The sequence below is a fragment of the Branchiostoma floridae genome, chromosome 7 (assembly GCF_000003815.2).
Source record: "Branchiostoma floridae strain S238N-H82 chromosome 7, Bfl_VNyyK, whole genome shotgun sequence".
NCBI lineage: Eukaryota > Metazoa > Chordata > Leptocardii > Amphioxiformes > Branchiostomatidae > Branchiostoma > Branchiostoma floridae.
In genome coordinates, this window is record NC_049985.1 from 4518537 (window position 1) to 4539616 (window position 21080).

At 42.6% G+C, this 21080-nt stretch overlaps 2 protein-coding genes across 18 annotated transcripts in view; one reads left to right on the plus strand and one right to left on the minus strand.

The window, feature by feature from the left end:
• LOC118419103 (LIM and calponin homology domains-containing protein 1-like) overlaps positions 1-13258 on the plus strand; it is a 43187-nt gene extending 29929 nt beyond the window's left edge. For 14 of the 17 annotated variants that reach the window (XM_035825388.1, XM_035825392.1, XM_035825395.1 and 11 more), the window contains 12 exons: positions 448-540; positions 891-1069; positions 2246-2359; positions 3077-3163; positions 5730-5968; positions 6590-7057; positions 7255-7349; positions 7821-7995; positions 8656-8984; positions 9344-9990; positions 10991-11069; positions 12585-13258. In XM_035825388.1, coding sequence (XP_035681281.1) covers positions 448-540; positions 891-1069; positions 2246-2359; positions 3077-3163; positions 5730-5968; positions 6590-7057; positions 7255-7349; positions 7821-7995; positions 8656-8984; positions 9344-9990; positions 10991-11037 — 2473 coding nt within the window. In that variant the 3' untranslated portion in view covers positions 11038-11069; positions 12585-13258. Of the gene's footprint in view, positions 1-447; positions 541-890; positions 1070-2245; positions 2360-3076; positions 3164-5729; positions 5969-6589; positions 7058-7254; positions 7350-7820; positions 7996-8655; positions 8985-9343; positions 9991-10749; positions 10806-10990; positions 11070-12584 lie in introns of all 17 variants that reach the window. The other 3 variants (XM_035825391.1, XM_035825400.1, XM_035825399.1) reach the window with 3 other exon arrangements.
• A 6036-nt stretch (positions 13259-19294) lies between these two features.
• LOC118420293 (FAM10 family protein At4g22670-like) lies at positions 19295-20620 on the minus strand. The gene is made up of 2 exons (XM_035827026.1): positions 20335-20620; positions 19295-19845 (listed from the first exon to the last, which is right to left on the minus strand). The coding sequence occupies exons 1-2, from the start codon at positions 20587-20589 to the stop codon at positions 19624-19626; spliced, it is 477 nt and encodes a 158-aa protein (XP_035682919.1). The 5' UTR covers positions 20590-20620; the 3' UTR covers positions 19295-19623.
• Between the last annotated feature and the right edge of the window lie 460 nt (positions 20621-21080).

Consider the following 21080-nt stretch of genomic DNA (forward strand, 5'->3'; position numbering starts at 1 on the left):
TCTCCTTCATCCCAGGTAGGGCATGTTTTACCGTATTTAGAATCATTAGCAGATCTACTAATTTAAAAAATTGAATGTTATTACATGTTGTACATTGAACTGAAACAGTTCTACTTCTTATATCATTTTAAAAAACCATAATTGCAAATTCAAATTCAATATCGTTGTAGGACTGGAAAAGGGTTTTTTGTGGCGTCTTAATTTCAAGGTTTAAAAAGATAATTTACATTGTTTCAAATTTTGTTGTGGATAACATAATAATAACCTGATATTCAGCTTTCAACTCAAAAGAAATTTCAGCTTAAAAGTTTGAAATGTCTTTTTTTCAAATTTGAAATAGTTTGAAAATTTAACAGTCATAAGTGGTAAACTGTGACTCTTGAGTGTGGGAGGGTAAATTCAGTCTCAGTGTTGAAGTACAAGGTCAATTCCTCACTTCCCCCTTAGGTTGGAAGACGATTCAGTTACAGAAGAGCCGGTAACTCGAGTCTTGAAGACACAAGACAATGATCATGATTCCTTGGCGGAGAGGATTGAGCGGTTGGTTTGCGGTTAAAATTGAAAGAGTTCTGTAGAACAGTAGCAATGCAATGGAAATGCATATTCTCAGTCTCATGATATTGCTGGTCATCATGAAAATAACCACAATTTAAAAATTGCTGTAGGTGCTTTCATGCTAGCCTGTGTTTACGCAATCTCTCCCTGGCTGGGGTTAATGACCCCCTTCCCAAGGTGGTGGCAACTGTAAGGCTGGCCACTATGGCTACTTTTATGCCAATCATGGGTGGTGAACTGGTTCTAAGTGGAGGGTGAGAAGATTCTGTCCCTGAGTCTATTGTAAAACTGAGATGCTCCTTTAAGTACAACGTTGTTTCCTTCCTGCCCTTTAGGTTGGACAATGAAGTTAAAGAAGAGCCAGTAACCCGAGCGGTGAAGGCGCGAGACGACGCGTCCTTGGCAGACAGGATCGAGCGATTGGACAAGTCGGGCCGGAAGGACGGCACGTGGCAGTCCAAGGAGTGGCGTGTCGACCCGCCGGGACAACACATGGAGATCTCGCTTCTTAAAGGTGGGTGTTGCCATGGTTACTTAGGTATAGAGACGTTTCCACACCTTGACAGTTTGGGCCCAAAAACCAAACAGGAGAGTTTGGAACCAGGCCTAGGAAAGGTTAGAGTAAGCGTAGGGGCAAGTGTTAGTATTAGAGCTTTGGTTAGCTAGGGTAAGAGTTAGGGTTTCGTATTACAGTTTTGGTTTGGGTTAGGGTTAGAGTTAGAGTTAGGGCTAACTGTCCTTACCTTGGTGCCAAATCTTCTTGACTGGCTAGGGCTTGAACTGTCTAGGTGCCCAAATGTCATGGGATCCATGGGAGAACTGTGAAGGTGTTTCTTCAGGAAATAAAGGAAGACAAGACGATTGTAACTTTGTACAGACCAGGTTTGGTTTTGTCCCACCCAATATTACATTTTGTAACAGGTGTATTTTGCATATTGAGTTATATGCAGACACGGCCTTGCATTATACGTACCTGTTACAGTTTGCATTAGGTTGTCAAACCTCTCTCTGGCCAGCTCAGGTATTGGTAAGACCCAGCTAGCCAAGTGCCCACCATATGTGTATTTTACTTTTCGTTGTTTTCTGTTTGGTGTTTTTTGTCAGCCTCAGTTGATTCTGCATGCGCTGTTTTTCAATAAAGCTTCCTCAAACCAAACAGCAGACAGTCTGCTCTAGAGTCACTGGCAGACATTTCATGCTGGGGTGACTGAAAAGCATCAAAACTTGAATAGACTGTCAGAATAAAGACAAACTCCAGTCAATTTTAACATGGTTTTCTGTGTAACCTTAAGAGACAAATTCAATTTGCAGAAAGACGTGATTGCAATTTACATGTATTTCTAAGCAGTTGTTTTCGTCCATGTGTGAAAAATTGGAAAATTTTGATAGAATTCGTATCTATTTCAAATTGTGACTGTATTCTATTTTCCTCTCCTAACTAATCAATCGTGGCATTATTATCTCAAAGATGTTAATATTTGGTCAACAAAGGAACATTAACATTGAAAACAGACTTGTTGTCAGTTTTATGCAGTGCAGTGCTGTGCTTATTTTTTTTTGTTTATAATTTCTTTTTATGATTTCTTAACAACATTTTGTTTGGGTGTGGACTAACCCTTGTGCATGTCCATCTTGTGTTTGTTGTGTTCCCATGACAACTCGTTCCCATGACGACATGACCCCCACGTAGACGACCCCGAGCTGCAGCAGCCCAAACCCGAGGTGGTCCTGCGTCGCAGGGACACTGAGTCTGAGATAGCCTCTCAGAACCTGAAGCGGCGCTCTGACTTCTTCCTGGGCGTGGGTAGGTACAGCCATGACTGGTGGAGGGGTTAAAGGTTACAGGAGGCCTGGTATCAGTGAGTCCTACGGTATTCTAGCTCTGGTTCTCTCCAATGATTGCTTCCTCACAGAATAGGCTGGCACGTCGATGATACGAAGATAGGTTACGCAAGCTAATGCCAGTTACAAAATTTAATGTAGCTGTTGCTTAGTCTGTTATGTTGTGTTTAGTAATTGTCCCTTTTGAAACATTTTTTTCCTTATTTCCAGCATTATTTCAGGAATTGATTAAAATTCTTAGAAGCAAGGATCAAACTTCAGAATACAAACCCCATTACCATGCAGTTACAAGAACTCTCTGCTTATTTCTAGGTGAATTACTAAACTTAACCAATCTTTTCTGTACCATCGGGTGCCAGACTGTTCTGTGTAAAAGCCAGCAAAGGAGCAAACGGAGCTAGAATAGAATAGATACCAGGCTAGGCTACAAAAATAACATGCCACAAATATACAACATCACCAGATAAACCCCAACAATATCTCCAGTGAGATAAACCCCACCTTTTATACCTACTAACCTGGTTAACAAGGACGACTCTGAGTCAGAACTGGTAGGTAGCCTAGTTAACTGGTTAACCTCTGATTAAACCCTGGTTAACCCCTAGTTAACACAATGTTGTAGGCCACATCAGCCCATTCTCCTTCAGTCTGGTTAACTAATTATATTTTCTTTTCCTAGATGCTAAAGGTGAAGACAAGCCTCCACCTGAAGTGGAGAAGCTGCAGAGTAAACTATCCAGCTATACCCCGCCGCAGTTAGAATCAGGTACGTTTGCTTTATTCAACAGTTTTTAGTACTTGGTGTAGTTAGAAGAAATCTGCACATGAAATGTTAATATCCAGCATTGAACCTGAGGTATTGTTTCTTAATAAAAAGAATTGTAGCATTTCTTTTCTGCAGTTTTTGTGGTGCCTCTCCACTATGAATACATGACAATCAAGTATTGTTTTAACCGTAAACATGAAACAGCACAAAACTATGAGAGTACCCACTCATACCATGAAAGAAAATAAATGAACGGTTTATTCTGGACCAGTGCTGTCTCCAGGACCCGTCCCTCCGTCCCTGGACGGAAATTTACTCGTCGGGACGGAAAAAAAATTCACCCATTCCGTCCCACAAAATCTTAATTTCATGACATAAAAATGCAGTTTTGTTAGCTTAAAAAGGCAGGTTCAATAACTAAAATAGGCTTCCGACTTCAAATTTAATCGACTTTTCCTTCACCACGCCTCCACTTTCCAAGCCACGAAATAAACATTGTCTCATGCGGCCCCGACATACGGAGATGTGTGGAAATCAGAGATCGGCAAAACGTGCTATTCCCGTGGCGCAAGAGAAGGCGGGGCTGCGGCGTTATCTTACCTAACCACTGCTTTATTTTGCAATGCCGATTGGAATCATCCGGCCCTTATACGATTTAAAATCAACATTAACGGGAAACTGCAATTCATTATGAACCGGACACGGCAGTTTAGAAATTATCTTTCTCTCTCGGCCGTCGTGTGTGTGTCGGACCGCGGAGGCCTCAGTAAACCCTCACACTGGTGATTTTCATAGTTCTACAAGACTACAACCATCGTGCAAACTGTAAACAGACCATATTCTCACCGTCTACGTCTACGATGTGACAAAGCCAGGGCCGATTCTTGCGAAATGCATCTTCAAAAGCACGTTTGTGCTTGGATTTGGGACCTAGTTCGCAGCGCCGTGTTCGTAAAGTTCCGCGCTTCTTCGTGATTGACATGGTGTTACCGCTTTGTCCGCGCCGCTGCTGGCTGTGATTGGTGCAAAGTTGATTGGATTTGTGGAATTATGACGCACACCCTGTCACAGGCGCTATGTCAAAAGGCTGCCGCCAATGCTGCTACCATGGTAACAACACGTCCAGTCGCATTTTCCAACTCGCTGCTATTACAGCTTACATAGATATTTTTCGGCGGTATGTAACGCTGTTTTCACGGGGAAATGTCGGGAATCAAACTTGTATATCTTTTTTGCTGACCTTCCACTAAAATTATACGGAAGTTGCCCGCCGAAAAATGTAAGTAGGAGACTATTTTCACGGTCAGCCCGCTTCTTTTGACGGTTGACTGCCGACCCCATCGACATGCCCCCGCGTAGGTTGCCCCTTACGGAAAGTCTAGCCGTGAGAATTATCTTTGTTCTGCGTAGTTTAATTGGGTTGAATTTTGGAATTCGGATTGGCATTTATTTTATATCAGAAAATAACTATCGGGAGACTGTTTCATCCTGTATATCACAGTATTCTTACCCAGCGCTATGAACATGATCGCTGTTGGCAATTTTTCTCCGATATTTGCAAATCTGTACCCTTTGGACGGTACTGGACGATGAGCAGTAAGGTGATAATTTTGTCGAGAAATGCACATTTCTTGATGGTTTAAGAAACAACAACACAACACCAGCAAAATGAAGAGTTATTAAGCAAAATATAGTATAGTAACTTAACTGATCATGAGCAATCAGTACCAGACAAAATATGTGAAGTAAACTTCCTTTAAGTTTTAATACGATCTTACATGCTGAAATGCGTCAATGGACCTTGGCCAATAATGCCAGCACCAGTGACGTTATCCAGCCCCCGAACTATGCACAAATCATCTACAAATACGTGAAAATGACGACGAACAAGTATCATGAGTGTAATTTCAGAGTGTAAACGTAACACTGCTTATTTCGTAAGCGAAATGCCCGACCAAGTGGCGGGGCAGTCGGAACAAAGCTTATTGTTTCCAGATCGTGGGGTGTCGGTAGTCCTACTTTGTGGAATGAAATTTTGCCTCTGAAAATACGTAAAATAGCGTTTTAGAGGGTTTGATTTTAAAATTTTCCCGGGGGAGCATGCCCCCGGACCCCCCTAGTTGGCGAGCGCCTGCGGCGCTCGCGTCGGGCCTTCAGCCCGATCCCTCCACCCAAAAAATATTAGGGACGGAAATAAATTTCAAGCTGGAGACAGCACTGACTCTGTTCTGGACACCATGGATTGATGAATTCCACAGCTGTGGAATTGATTAATGAATTCCATGGCTGTCTGTGGTGGTGGGAAAACGTATTGCAACATGTTCATCTTCATCTGTGGGACACATCTATTTTAGTGGCTTGGGCAGACTTTTTACTGAGGCAGCCTACAAATCTGGCCAGGGACTTGTAGTTTGTTACAGAAAATAATTTGAAGTTCAAGCTGCATACCCTTCACAGCTGTAGAAAATGTTTTGAATCCAACAACTGTGGAAATTGTCAATCTACAATACATGTAGCTCTAGTTCCTGCACTCCTAACAATGTGTATTTTCAATTATCCTCCTCAGGCTACAAGCCGCTGGAGTCCCGTCCGCGCTCCTATAACCTTGAGGATGAGCGGAACCGTCTGGCGGAGTGGCAGAGGTCGCAGGAGGAGCGACAGCGGGAACAGTTCCAGAAACAACAGGAACAGTTCAAGGTGGACTACGAGAACCGGCTGAAGAAGTCCATCGAGAGGAAGAAGTCGGACCCTGCACTGCTGTATGCTCCCAAACCGTGGGCTAGTGTCAGGCCGCCCGTTAGCAAGGTGGGTTGACATCTGTATCTGTATTCTGTATAATAGCCAGAATATAATCACCCTTTGGTGTAACACACCAGACATTTTATTTGCCTACTGTTTTAACGTTACTCAGTTTTTCGGTGTTTTTTTCTGCTCATCATCATCATATCGTTCCGTGCCAGTACTGCAGCCAGGCCACGGCCTGCTGTTTTCATTTCAACAAATAAAAATGTGTGCGTCGGAAAATGTTGACTTGTTTTTTGGTTGGTTGTTTTTTATAGCCAGTAAATTGCATTTGGACATAACACACCAGTTTTGTAACAGTATACACAAGCTGTGTAAGACATGACTGTAAGATTTGATCCACTCACATAGAGGTGGACCCCATCTAAGATGTGTGGAGGGGTCTTTAACATGCTCAAGGTGTTCCTCGCCTCCAGCATGGGACCTTTGTGTTGAGTTCCATCTGAGAAAATGCCCCTAACCAAATAAATTAAAGTTGAAACTCAATTTCCGAGCAAGGAAATAGAAAACAGGTATAAAGTGCCGAGTTGAACCCTTAAACTTTGGATTCTTTAAGTCAACAACCCTTATCACAAGACAACATGGACTTTTGTGAAATGTTTTTAATTTTTCTGCCTCACACAGCCTTTCAAGCCAAGTAATGATGAAGAGGAGGAGTCAAAAACTCTGCAGGATCGCAGCAGCTGGGAACAGCAACAGCTGCAGCTCAGGGAACAGCAGAGGAAGGCAGAGGAGGAACAGCAGAAAAAGTTAGCTGAGGAACAGCAAAGAAGGGAGGAGGAGGAACAGCAGAGAAGGTGGGAAGAAGAACAGCAAAGAAAACGGGAGGCTGAAGAGCGCAGAAGAAATGAAGAAGAACAACAAAGAAGGTGGGAGGAAGAACAGCAAAGACGGAGAGAAGAGGAACAGCAAAGAAAATTAGCTGAAGAACAGCGACAAAGAGAGGAGGAAGAACAGCAAAGGAGGTGGGAGGAGGAACAGCAAAGAATACAGGAAGAGGAACAGCAGAGACAGCTAGCTGAAGAACAGCAAAGGAAAGAAGAAGAGGAACAACAAAGGAGGTGGGAAGAAGAGGAAAAACGAAGACAAGAGGTACGTATGGTTTTCAGACTCTTTGTCTTACTGTTGGATTTTAAAATCTTTTTCATTTTTTCTTTGATTTTAACTTTATACATGTTACTTGACATAAAAGAGATATGGTTTTTAATATCAAATATACATGTACCTTACCGGTAGTTAAGTTCTTCTATCTCAGATTCAGTTAGAAGCCCTTTGTTGTTTGTTAACAGGAGGAGGACAGGAGACGATGGGAGGAGGAGGAGGAGGAGAGAAGATGGCAGGAGGAGCAGGAGAGAAAGAGGGAAGAGGAGCATGCTCGATCCAGGTCAGAATCTATAACCTGGTCCTTCTGGAGTTTGCAGACTTGTCTCAGAGCTATTTTTCTGCTATCTGATGCAAGTTTCTGCATCTTTTAATGACAGGCACCTATTAGTTGTGATTATAATGTAAAGCCACGTTAGCTTGATTTTATTGATCGCATAATGATTATTCAATCATCTAAATCTGATGCAAGGATGGAACGAAGATGTACTAGGTAAATTTGCAGTGACCAAAAAAGTTCCTGCAATTTTATGACAACCAAGGCATTTCCTTGTTATCTAAACATTTTAGGTCTGATTCATAGCAGCTTCCCCTTTTGTGCTAGCTCCACATTTTGTGAAGTGCAGGATATATTGGAACTGGTCCACTGTTCCCAATTGTATGGGCATTCAGATAAGACATTAAAATTATAGTATGCATAGCTGTCTGATGCATCCATAGATTCTGGCCTGACGTATTACACTGATCTGTCTAGGGTGGAGAATGGCGAGCCAGGCCTGCCAAATGCTGGAGATCAGTTCTACTATGATGAGAAGGAGCAGCATCCTCCGGAGCAGAGATGGGACGATGAGGAGGAGAAACGGGCGGAGCAGCAGATGCTGCAGGAGGAAGAAGAGTTCATGCGAGAGCAGGAGGAGATGAGGCAAAAGGTAGGATAATTCTTTTGGAAAAAGAGCAAATAACAGACTATGACATGTACGGGAAAAGGTGCACACACAAAAGAAAGATGCACCTTCCAGATAAGACATGTTGTAAAAGTTACAGAAATTACAACAATGGAGGTTTAGACATCTATATGTAGGTAATAAGATATGGCAAAACTAGTTGCTCAGGTAAAAAGTAGGCTTACTCTTTCAAAAAAAGGTAGCAACAGACTTTTACAAAAGGGTAACTCTTAGCAAAGATAGAAATTTGTATTTTAGATGAGACATAGAGTTGTAATAGTCCATCAACAGATTATATTTGCAGGAACAGGAAGTTAGAAAAATTTAGGTTTGCTTTCACTCACTCAAAATCAATATCTGGTTTATCATTTGTTGTTCCCTGTCAAGCAATGGTTAGACGTAGTGGCTTAAGTTAATGGCAGCTTGCCAGCAGCCTCTATCTTTGGTGTTGTTGTTGTAACTACAGTAGGTTTGCTTTCTTGGAACGAATCAATAACAAATAAATAACAGAAAAACAGAAGAGTTCTTATTTATTAATGAACCCTACAGGAAAAGATAATCATTGAACTTGTTATTTCTCCACACATTTTCATTTGGCTTAGTTTAGATGTGTTGTAAGATGGAATATTCTTTGCTATCCTGCAGGCTGAACTGGAGCGACAGAAGCGTGAGGACGAGAGGCGGAGAATTGATCAGCACCGACTGGAGATCGAGAACCAGCGAGCGCGCCTGCAGCAGGCCGCCCAGGACCACAGCCCGGTACCGCCCGCGGTACCCCCCGCGGTGCACCGCCCGTCTCCGCAGCCAAGGCAGCCCCCTCGGGACCACCCTGAGGAGGAGTGGGATGCTGAGGAGGAGAGAGCCAGGATTGAGGCGGCTGCTAAGCAACACCAGCGACTGATGGAGGAGGAGGAAAGGAGGAGGAGGCAGCGGAGAGCAGAGGAGCAGGAGAACAGGAGGATGGAGGAAGTTGGGTGAGAAATATAGAATACAACATGGTGTATTTGGTATTGACGTTGTCAAATGTTGTTAATGTGATTTGATCAAAGCTCTATTTTGAATGAACTCCCAGTGCAACAGTTGTAACCTGTATCAACCTGTCCATAAACATCACTTATTATAGAGATAACAGTTGTTTATCTGTAAAGAGGGTAACAATACTACAGTAAAAAGGGCTATATGTATGAGGTTTACGTAGAGTGAATTTTGCTTTCCTGGACCCTTCAGGTGCTCACTGATGTTGGGTGCCAGATGTGATGGGTGTTCTTCAGTTTCAAAAGAGTGTTTTGATGAAGAATGTCTGACATAAATGTCATTTAACTTTGTGCGTCAGGAATGTTCCGGATATCCGACCCCTCCCACGGGGACCCCAGGAAAGGCCATCATCGGGTGACCAGCCCCATTGGTTAATCGAGGAGGCAGAGCGCCGACGGCTTCAGGACCAGACGGGCCAACCACGCGCTCCCGGCATCATCGAGCCCCTCCCACCGCTGGTGAAGCCACAACCAAAGAACAGGCACTCCGTGCACGGGCCACCCACCGGGCCACCCTCCCACCCACCACCGGACGTCCCAGTCCCGCGCAGAATCCACCCGAACAGAAGCGACGAGGACGTTCAGGCGCGAATGATAAACCGCCGTTCAGCCCCGCCAGAGCGGACGACATCGCAGGGACCAATCCCGGACCACATTAAGGACGCCCTGACCCAGCGTGCGACGCGTCCGCAGCAGAGCCCGCCCTCGCGTCCCGTGGGCGGCGGCGGTGGGAAGTCCGTGAGCGGACGGAAACTGTGTACGCACTGCGGCGAGCCGCTGGGCCGCGGCGCCGCCATGATCATCGAGTCGCTGGGCCTGTTCTACCACATCACCTGCTTCCGGTGTTCCATCTGCGGCATTCAGCTGGGGAACGGACAGCAGGGCACCGATGTCCGGATTCGGGCGAACGCGCTCCATTGTTCCAACTGCTACAGCAATGAGAAAGGTGAGACTTCCTCCACTATTACCTGCTGTATTCGTGACCCTACTCATATCATAGCTCAACATGTGCAATATTCAGTTATGTACATTTTCATTGAATTTTTTTAAAGTACATGTACATGTTGAGGGATAGCTTGGGTACCATCTGGATAGTAGCTATAGTTTGCTCTGACATTTATTATACACTATATACAGTTGGGGGTGAAGGCCCGTTGTCATCAAACGAGCACTCTAGTGCTCATTCCTTAATTTGCTCATTAACTGATGTCACCACCAAAAGATTTGAATATACAGTTCCCCAGATGGGTAGCAGAAGCGAACATAGGAAAGTGAACTACTGCCTGGATGGTACCCAGGCTAGTTGAGGGAGGCTTCTTCCAAACAAACAGTTCTTGCGCTATCTATGTGACATACCAAAAGAACATGGGAATAACTTACCAGCAGGGATGTCAGACATTTTCTTAGCTCAGGCAGTTTTGCAGTTGTTAAGTTTTCTTTATGGCAGATACCCTAACTTGATAAAAATCTAAGCTTATGCTGAAGCTTTGCAATTGGCTTGCTGTTTGGGGATGCTTGGGAACTGCTTAAGGGTATGTTGTTTGGGAACTGCGGGTATGCTGGGTTTTGGCACAAAGCAGAATTCGAAGATGGAGTTTGCAATGCGCTATTTCTAAGAAGTATTTTGTTGCATTTCGAAAGCATGAAATTTGTATAAAAGCTTTAAAAATTAAAGGCCTTTCATTCTTTTTTTTTCCAATTTCAGACTCTTTTACAGCTTGGTTATAGTGCAACCCTTGCCAAAAGGACTTGCTGAGAAAGGTTTTTTGTTTCGCAAACATTCAGGCATGACAATAACCAATAACAACAGTTACTTAAAGTGGTTTCCACCGCCACTATGACTATGATATGTTGCAGGTTGTGCCGCTAAGCCGGCCTGCTAACTTCTACCGGTCTGTTCGCTGCGTCTCGATCTCTTTCTCAGCTTCTCTCTCTTGATGATTCAGGTTCCGGGGCCGGCAGTGCCCTCCCTTCTACTTCTTCCTCTGATTGAACCAGTCTTCCATCTGCATGCACGTTGCCATGGTAACAGCTCCAGTATTTACGGTTCTGTCGGAATTAACTTGGGTTAAAGGGTTGCACGTTCTTGGGTTAAAAATAATCCAGATTCTGTCAGGATTTCATAAAGGAATGCAGCCATACTTGCATGTTCAAGTTACACTTACAGGTTGAAAATTTTGGTGGCAGAGAATTCGAACCCTACTTTTCTTGTCGCTGGTTCAATTTTTCCATTGATTTACTAAAAGTCTGATCATTCCCAATCTGTCCTTGTTGTGTTGTCAATGTGATTTGATCAAAGCTCTGTTTTGAATAAACAACAGTGGTTAACGTTTTTGGTGGTTCAGTCGCAGGCAGCACAAGGGGTAGCCTGACTAAAATCGCGCTCCTAGCGGCCGGCCTTATAGTTGCCGCCACCTAGAAGGGTAGGGGGTTATTAACCCCAGCCAGCAAGAGATGTAACACAGACTAGTACAAGGGGCTACTGCTGGGGTTAAAATCCAATGTTCTGACGCCGCAATGTTCCAACATCCCTTTGTTACAACACCCCAATGTTCTGACTCCTGTGTTTTGACACCCCTACGTTTGTTCTGACACCCTTATGTTCACCCCCCCCCCCATGTTCCACAACCCAGTGTTCTAACACCCCCATGGTCTGACACCCTTATATTCCAACATCCCCATGTTCCAATCCCCATGTTCCAACACCCCTATGTCCTGACACACCCATGTTTCAATGCCCCTTACGCCAACCTCAAATATATGTATGTAGGGTTGCCAGAGCATGGGGGTACCAGAACAGAGGTGCCTTGGTATCGGAACATACAACAATGTAGATTTATCTGATAAATTTATAAGATAGGGGTATCGGAACATAGGGCTGTCCCTACTGCATGAGGTTACGTGGGTTCCTTTATATCCCTTAAGTTTCAAGATGACATTCTATTTCTAACTGAATCTTAAGACTTGTCTTTGCAGTACTAGAAGGCATACACTGTTGAAAGGACTTTGCCCAACATGTAATCAAGAAAAATACAGAATAACACTGTGTGCTCCTACTAACACCAGGATACCACTTAGAAATAGTGGGGGAGACTTGTAGAACCAGGTCAACCTAACATACACATCTGTTCAGTTTGTAAAACCCAACATCTTCCAGTCCCCAATGGTGCTCCCTGTGACTGACCATGCTAGAACTTAGTAGAAGTTGGCCATGGTGCCATTTTGGTTGGTTTATATCAATGGCAACAAATCAGAGTAGACAAAAATTGTAACAGAAACTGACCAGAATGGCACCTAGCAAGCCGATTGTCCCCCCTGAACTAAACACAGATGGAAGACTGAGAAATGGGACTGTCTCGGAGCCATACAATTGACTCCAGTTAGACCTTGTTTGGTATAAGGATTAAAGTTTGAGACAAAAATTGCTGCCTGAAGAGAATCAGTGCATGTTTAGTTTATTACTAATACCTAATATGTCCTAACCTCTGTTAAGTTGTGCTCAGAAGCCTATCTTTGACCTTTATTCTTCTCAAACTTCAGGTGATGCGTTCACTGCTGTATGAGACCATACCTTGTCGGCAACATTGATGTGAGACCATATCCCATCAGCAACATTGGTGTGAGACCAGATCCCATCAGCAACATTGGTTTGAGACCAGATCCCGTCAGCAACATTGGTGTGAGACCAGATCCCATCAGCAACATTGGTGTGAGACCAGATAACATCAACAACATTGGTGTGAGGCCAGATTTCATCAACAACATTAGTGCGAGACCAGATCCCGTCAACAACATTGATGTGAGACCAGATCCCATGGATATGCCTGAAGTGGAATATTTCCTGATGTGATTTATCTGTAGTGCAAATTTATTGTTTTTAGGCTTTGCTTTTATGTCCTGACACTTACTGCAATTAAATAACAGGACAGTAGAAATTATTTTATGACTTAAAAAGAAACTGAAGGTTTGAAATGTTATCCGCTGAGCGATTCATTGGTAGCTTTGAGGAATGTATTTTATGAAATACCTGATATAAGTATTAGCAGAATCTGGAAAATGTTGTGTAGCACGTATACATAACTAGTTGTTGTTGTTAGGGTGAGGATTTACCATCCTATCGTAACATTGATAACCAATATGTAAGAACCTGTACATGTAGAGTATTGATGTGAATATCATTCTTATCAAGTGTTTTTTATCAGGCTTGGTCTGGTGCAGAGGGTATTTTATTTAGACTTAAGGTATTACGTATGATTGTGTACAAATTCTTAAGATTCTCCGCGAGAATAGCTCGCAGAACAAATTTTACATACTATTGTAAGAAATTTACATACATGCTACATATGTGTGGCACTGCTGATAACAGGTGTGGTATGGGTGTCCGTAATGCGTGTTAGATTAAAGTCTTCAGTCTGTTCACCGATTGGGTGCTTTAAATACAGTCAAAGAATTTTGCTTATCTAAAAAAACCCACCTGTATACCGTATATGTGTACCTGATTTATTGGTGTCTGGTTGCACCTTGTATACTACTTTCTACTTTTGTTGAATGTGTTCCTTTGACCTGGATGTCTGTGAGGATGCTTGACTATGAAAAATTAGGTGGTAACAATAATACAGCACTGTTGTAGCACAGAAACAGGCTGCAGTGAGGCTGCTAGATATTGAATCACACAACTGATCTCAGCGTTTGATGTGAATGATTTTTGACGTTTTTGGACACGACACGAGCATTTACAACGGTCAGTATTTGTACGATATACAGAGACATGAAGTGTAATACAGGAATGTTTAGATTGAATGTGTTGGTGAGTGTAACAGTACAGAATGGAGAACATACATGACGTGGTGTATCACTTGGTTATACAAACATGTTCCAATGTCCCGACACCCATAAGTTTTGATACCCCTATGTGCCGATACTTCTATGTTTCAATTCCCCTATATTCCAGTACTCCTAGTCCTACTTGAATGTTCCAATTCCCAATGTTATGACACCCCCTAACCCTAGCACAAAGGGGTTGAAACATATATACAAATGTAAGGGTGCCAGAACATGGGGTTTTTGGTACATATAGAAGGTCCTTATCACTGGTCTCTATGGCCTGGCAACATAAAAGTTTGGTGCAGGAACTTGGACATTTTACCTAGGAACATAGCATTATACAATTAGCCTTATTACATTGGATTTTTACCAGTGTTAATTACAGATCTTACTTGTACAGAATCCCTTTAGCCTTCCTCACAAAACCTCTGCCATCTTGAGGACAGAATTAGACAGAAGTCGTGTCAAGGATGATTGTTCATTTCTGTGGAAAGACATTTTCATGTCTTATACTTGTCTAGCTTTTGACTTTTTTTCTACACCAAACAAAGGCTGCATACTCCTGTATATTGGAAGCAGCACTTTACATAAATTTACATATTAATAATAGGTGTACCAGGCAGATTTGCGTAAACATTGCAGGTCCGTTGAAATGTTTGTGTGTTAATACTAAGGGCCGTTTGAAATGACGAGCACAGAAGTTGATTTTGGGAGCCATTGTTTCATCTCGAACAATAGGAATTTCATTGTTACTACCAATACCAATACATGTATTAGAGAAAATAAATGTTATGGAATATAGATTCTTGTACATCTGTCATTCTATTCTATACAGAAAAGGAAAGTGATCTCGATCCAGTTTTAGCTCACTAAAGAACTAGTCTTCCACTGGTCATGACAGAGAACACAGTATTTACAAGTTCATTGTACCTGGAAAATGACCCTAGCTCTTTTTGACAAGCACAATGAACAGTGGACCACAGCTTAACGACCTTTCCTAAATACCACACTCCTTTCTGGTAGCTTGCATGTTGGGTGGAATCGAACTCATGGCTTCTAGTTCCAGAGGCAGGGCCACTGACCACTGGACTATGCACGCTACCTCAGAAAACAAAGGGCTCGAAATACCACCTGCATATGCAGGTTAGTGCAGGTAAAATTGGAGCTGTGCAGGTATTTCTGGTGTCTACATGCACTTAACCTGCACTGGTCCATCTATAGGGTTTTATACATATTGTCTTATGTAGGTGTGTATGGATTGTTATCAGCTACATTGACTGGTACCACCTACAAAGAATAAAAGAAAAAAATAGCAATGGTTCCTGACCAATTTTAGTATGATTCATACTTCCTAAATAAAGAGTGGTGCAGGTCAAATTTGTCTGGTGCAGGTAATTTTCAATGTTACCTGCACCAGTGCAGGTATGCAGAAAAAAATATTTCGAGCCCTGAAACATAAGCATGACACAGAAGTAACAGGGTCTATTTATTGCTCCTATAGTGACTATCTGTGTACTTATACCAACGTAGCCTGATTAAATCTCGCTTATAGCAGCCAGCCAAACATCTGCCGCGGAGAGGGGCCAGTTACAGCCCTGGACAGCAGAATTTGCATTACACAGACTAATACCAACACAGATGAACTTTTGAGTTAAAGCACAATGACAATCTTCATGCTCAGTAATATTGCAGAAAGTTGGTTTTATTGATATTTGACCATACGACTTTTCTACATTTTAGAGAAACGTCAAATTTGGTTTGACTCGCACATTCAAGACTGGTATACCCTACAACATGTCTGTTTAAAATGCCCCCTCTTTAAGTGTTATCCTGCTCAACTGTCCATTTGAATGTTCAATGCTGATAAGTATATTTTACAGAATTTGTAACATCTGAAAATGACAGGCTGTAATTTACAGTGTACTTTTCATCTATTTAATGAATCTTTAGGACGGTCCCTCCAGTAACACAGTAACTAATTTCCAAGGGAGCCTTAACAAAATCATAACAAATCAGGATACAAAAGAGGAATTCAACACATAAAGATACAGTCACGGGTACGGTAATAGAACACAAAGTGGTAACCATGAATTGAGGAACTCATTCTAGACCCACATGTGTAATATTACAGAAACAACAGCTACAAAATCAAGATCTTATACATAATATCCTAGCCTGGGTACCATCCGAATTCTACCGGGCTCCTTACACTCGCTTCCCTAACGAGCCCTGGTAGAATTCAGATGTTACCCAGGCTATAACATCCTTGGTGTTACAAAGTACCTCTGCCTAATGTCCAACCATCTCCCATGATGCAACACACAAATTCTGGCTGGACAATACACCAATGAACAGTGAACTATGACTGTTCTGAATTGTCCTTACAGAAAAATATTCAAAACAAAGCAAAAAACACACAATAGCACACAAGTTGCTTTAAATGTCACATGATTTGGGTTAAGAGAATTCTTGTTGAAAACAACTTTAGCAGTACACACTAAATTGTACAAAGTTGCACGGAACAGCAAAGATGGAAACTTATTGCAGTTACAAAGTGAACATTTGTTCAAGCATGAGACTTGGCAGAATAAGTTCAAAAACTCCACCAAATTGATTGTTAAACTAAATAAACAACTGCACAACACATTTGCTTTCACTCTAGGCTTATGGTCGACTGTTTAATATATTCTCTATCCATTATACATGTAACACTATCGAAAACCCATCAGTTACTAACTTGCATAACTATGTACACCATATTTGGCATCACATACAAAAAAAATATGACAAAAATTAATGGAGCAAACAAACTATTCAGCAGTGCAAACCTTAACATGTTAATCAACTCTTTGATATGCAAAAGTAGCAACATAGTTGTCCTTAACCATACCAATGATGCTGGAATTTTGTGCTGGAGCTAACTGAAATGAATGGACCCTATCACAACTATCAGATTTAACAAAACAGGCCAGGATCCTCTAGCTGCCTTTCAAGTATGAGATTGTTGAAACATAACGGTAGGAAGCATAAATGGTTAGCTTGCAGGGAATGGAAAATCAGTTCATTCAACAGATAACATGCCATTTTGAAATAGCAGGAATATAACAACATACATGGACATGTGCCCAACGCTAGCCTATAGCTACTAAACACAGAAACTTTCACATTTCTACTTTCTATTGCTGTCCCTTCCATGCTACTATCCTTCGGTGTTGCTGTCACAGCTATCCCTTTCATATAGATGTCCTTTTAGTACTGCTGTCCCTTCACTGCAGCTGTCTCATCAGTGTAGCTTGTTGTACAGCTATTCCTGTCAGTGCTGCTATTTCTCTTTAGTACTGTTGCATGCTTAAAGTCCTTCTGTCCCTTCACTTTAGCTGTCTCATTAGCGTAGCTGTCACTTTTGAACAGCTGTTGAACAGCATTGCTGTTCTTTAAGTGCTGCTGTCTCTATTTAGTGCTGCTGCCCTGCTGTCTCTTTGGAGTTGCTACCCTGCTGTTCTTCGCTCCCTGGATACCAGTACTTGTAAAGGGAAGTACTGACCTACAATCCTTCCTACTGAAATATCACTCTTAGATAGTCACCTGCCCGCCTAACATTATTTACAGGTTATGTCCATTTGCACAACATGGAATTGACCTAAACTCTTTACAGCATGCCTTGGTGCACTTTCAATTTCACCAAATTCTGAGGTATGTCCAGAAAAGGGGTAATTGTACGAAGTTAGTGTGTACGAACTTGTACGAACTTGTACGAAGTTAAAGGTAGATATAGACCGTAATCGGTAAACTTCGGAAGTTTTAAGTGACGTCATCTAACTTTGTACAGGTAGGCAGGGTTGGTGTACGATGTACGATGTACGAACTTAAAAAATCTAACTTAGTACAGAGGGGCAGGGTTGATGTACGATGTACGATGTACGAACTTAAAAAATCTAACTTAGTACAGAGGGGCAGGGTTGATGTACGATATACAATGTACGAACTTAAAAAATCTAACTTAGTACAGAGGGGCAGGGTTGATGTACGATGTACGAACTTAAAAAATCTAACTTAGTACAGAGGGGCAGGGTTGATGTACGATGTACGATGTACGAACTTAAAAAATCCAACTTAGTACAGAGGGGCAGGGTTGGTGTACGATGTACGATGTACGAACTTAAAAAATCTAACTTAGTACAGAGGGGCAGGGTTGATGTACGATGTACGATGTACGAACTTAAAATATCTAACTTAGTACAGAGGGGCAGGGTTGATGTACGATGTACGATGTACGAGCTTAAAAAATCCAACTTAGTACATAGGGGCAGGGTTGGTGTACGATGTACGATGTACGAACTTAAAAAATCAGAGAAAACTGGAGAGAGCAGGACTGCTGACCTTGTAAATTATCAAAATTTATGTTCAACAAAAGATAAATGCAATACATGTTGCATTTTTATTATTTTCAGACAAAACATCGTTATTCTACATGTTTCACATTTACCGTGTGCGACAGGTGAAAGTAGAATAGAATGCTGCGTACAGAGTTAGCATAACCCACAGCATAGTCAAAATATCTTAACTTCGTACATCGTACATCGTACATTAGGTCCGCCCCATGTACGAACTTAGCATAACCCACAAAATAGAAAAATCTTAACTTCGAACATCGTACATCGTACATTAGGTCCGCCCCATGTACGGACTTAGCATAACCCACAAAGTAGAAAACATATTAACTTCGAACATCGTACATCGTACATTAGGTCCTCCCCATGTACGAACTTAGCGTAGCTACGTCACAGATAATTGTCGACGTTTCCCGAACTTTACCGACAACGGTTGTCGGAAGTTGTCGGAAGCTAGAAGTTGTCGGAAATTACGTGTGACCTAGGCTGATCCAAACTTCGTACATTTCACCCATTTCTGGACATGTATGCAAATTCTTTCCTCTGACAATCGGGAGTGGATTTTTTCTCTTCACGTTTGTCACACCAGTCCGAATCTGTTTGTCAGAGCAGTTCTTTTTCTATTTGTGTGCCAGAACAGTTTCCGTTAATGTGTGTCAGAAAGAACAGTCCATCTTCCACTTGTGTGTTGGAGCAGTCCATTTTCTGTTTTGTGTGTAAGAGGAGTCTCTATTTATGTGTCCGAACAGATTAAATTTCTGTTAATGTGAATTCTATTTTCCATTTACATGTGTCAGAAAACTCCATTTTCGTGTGCCAGAAGAGTTCATATTTCTGTTTACATGTCTCAAAACTGTCCATGTTTCTTTTGTGTGTTTCAGAAGAGTACACTCCACATTTATGTGTCTGCCTACATGACATGCCCTATGCAGCGACTAAGGTTTCTTGACTTTCTTAGCATTCTTGTCCTCTCCTTGATATCTACACGTATTCTGTCAATTCTGGAGACATAACGTTACATGTACATGTATGCACCAAGGTATCAAGGCAATTTAGCGTGAAAAAAAAACATCCTGTGCAAAACAAAAAGTAAGTATCCTTAGTTTACACCTTACCTTGTACATATTCTGATTGTCCAAAGTTGGGTTGTGAATAAGTCCAAGCAGTAATTCCGAGTAGTACTACAGGGTCATGAAAGTCTACGTAGGGGCTGTTTCAAGGTGACCTTCATTTTACCAAGGTCAACATTCCTGATGATCAGGTCATTCCTACACAATCAGAGAGGACAACTACTGCATAAAAACTATCTAAACATCATTTTTAACCTCTTACACAAGAGAATGTTTGTCCCGATCGAGTCTAGTCTAGTCTAGTCCGTCGTCGACTGGGGGTTCCCCTGCTGGGGGGTCTGCAGGGGGATCTCCCATAGGGGGGCCCCCTGGAGGTCCTCCTGGACCCCCTCCTGGACCTCCGAACTTAGTGGACATCTTGGCTATGAGGTTGGCGATCTTAGGGTTGCTCTGGTACTTGGCCAGGTTCTCAGGGTGCTGGCTAACATCTTGGAATGCGGCCAAGACTTCCGGGTCCTGTAAGAAAAAGCACAGAGCATACGTCAATAAAAGTTATAGACATCCAGATGATAAGATGTGCAAAAAGCAGTCACCCAAGAAACTGGCAATGATTTTGGAAACGGTTAAATGATCCCTAGAGAGTCACTGATGAAAAACACCGGATAGTGTCTGAAATGTCGCAGCGTTTCCAAAATCATAAATCTCCGGGAATCCCCGCTTACTTCAGGGGAACAGCCTCGTTTTTATGAGTACAGCCGGTAGATAGCTTCTAGAAGTTTATTAACGATTACTTTGTGACTTTTGAAGCTGAATTTTAACAAGCAAGTCCCAAAACAGTACAGACTCAGGTCATTCTGCTAATAACTAAATAAGTTCCATAGTTCACAAACATCTCCTGGAGTGGACCGGAATCTTATCCAGTCCTCTAAGGGTTAAAGACATGACATTGTACAAAACAAAAAGGCCACATTAGAGAAGTGACCAGTAAAGGCTAGGCTACCCTACCTGGAAAGCAGCCATGATTTCTGGATCTGACATGATTTTGTTGATGTCTGGCATCCCTCCGGGCATCCCTCCAGGCATCCCTCCTGGCATCCCTCCTGGCATTCCACCAGGCATCCCTCCGGGCATCCCGCCTGGGAACCCTCCGGGCATCCCTCCTGGCATTCCACCGGCTGCGCCGCCTGCCCCGCCAGGAAAGCTGCCCATGCCTGGAAAACCGCCCATGCCGGGAAAACCACCTCCTCCAAACCCAGGCATTCCTGACGGACCCTGCCGTTCCCTCTCTTCTTGTTCCTGTAGGGAAACAGCATGTGTTGATTACTAATCTTATTGCAAATGTTACCTCAATGATGTCTTGTCAAATATCTAACCCTAACTCTCCACACCACACCGTAAGAAAAACTTCAAGGTCACCCTGTGTGCCCCCCTCCCCACCACACCATTAGCACAACTTGAAGGTCACATTGTATGACCCCCTCTGAAAGTCACCTTGTGTGCCCCCTTCCCTACCATACCAAAAGAACATTGAGAGTCACCTTGTGTGTCCCTACCACACATAAGAACAACCTTGAAGGTCACCTTGTGTGCCCCCCTCCCCACAATACCATTAAAAAAAACCTTGAAGGTTGACTTGTGTGGCCCTCTCTCCATCACACCATAAGAACAACTTTGAAGTCACCTTGTACACTGTGCCCCCCTCTCCATCATACCATAAGAATAACTGAAAGTCGTGAAGAGGTCATCATCAC

What these genes read in the sequence shown, in the direction of transcription:
- LOC118420293 (XM_035827026.1), bottom strand. Translation starts at nt 20,589, where the DNA reads ATGCCTGGGTTTGGAGGAGGTGGTTTTCCCGGCATGGGCGGTTTTCCA. An exon ending in AAATCATGGCTGCTTTCCAG is followed by an intron (nt 19,846 to 20,334) that starts GTAGGGTAGCCT and finishes TTTTTCTTACAG; the next exon opens with GACCCGGAAGTCTTGGCCGC.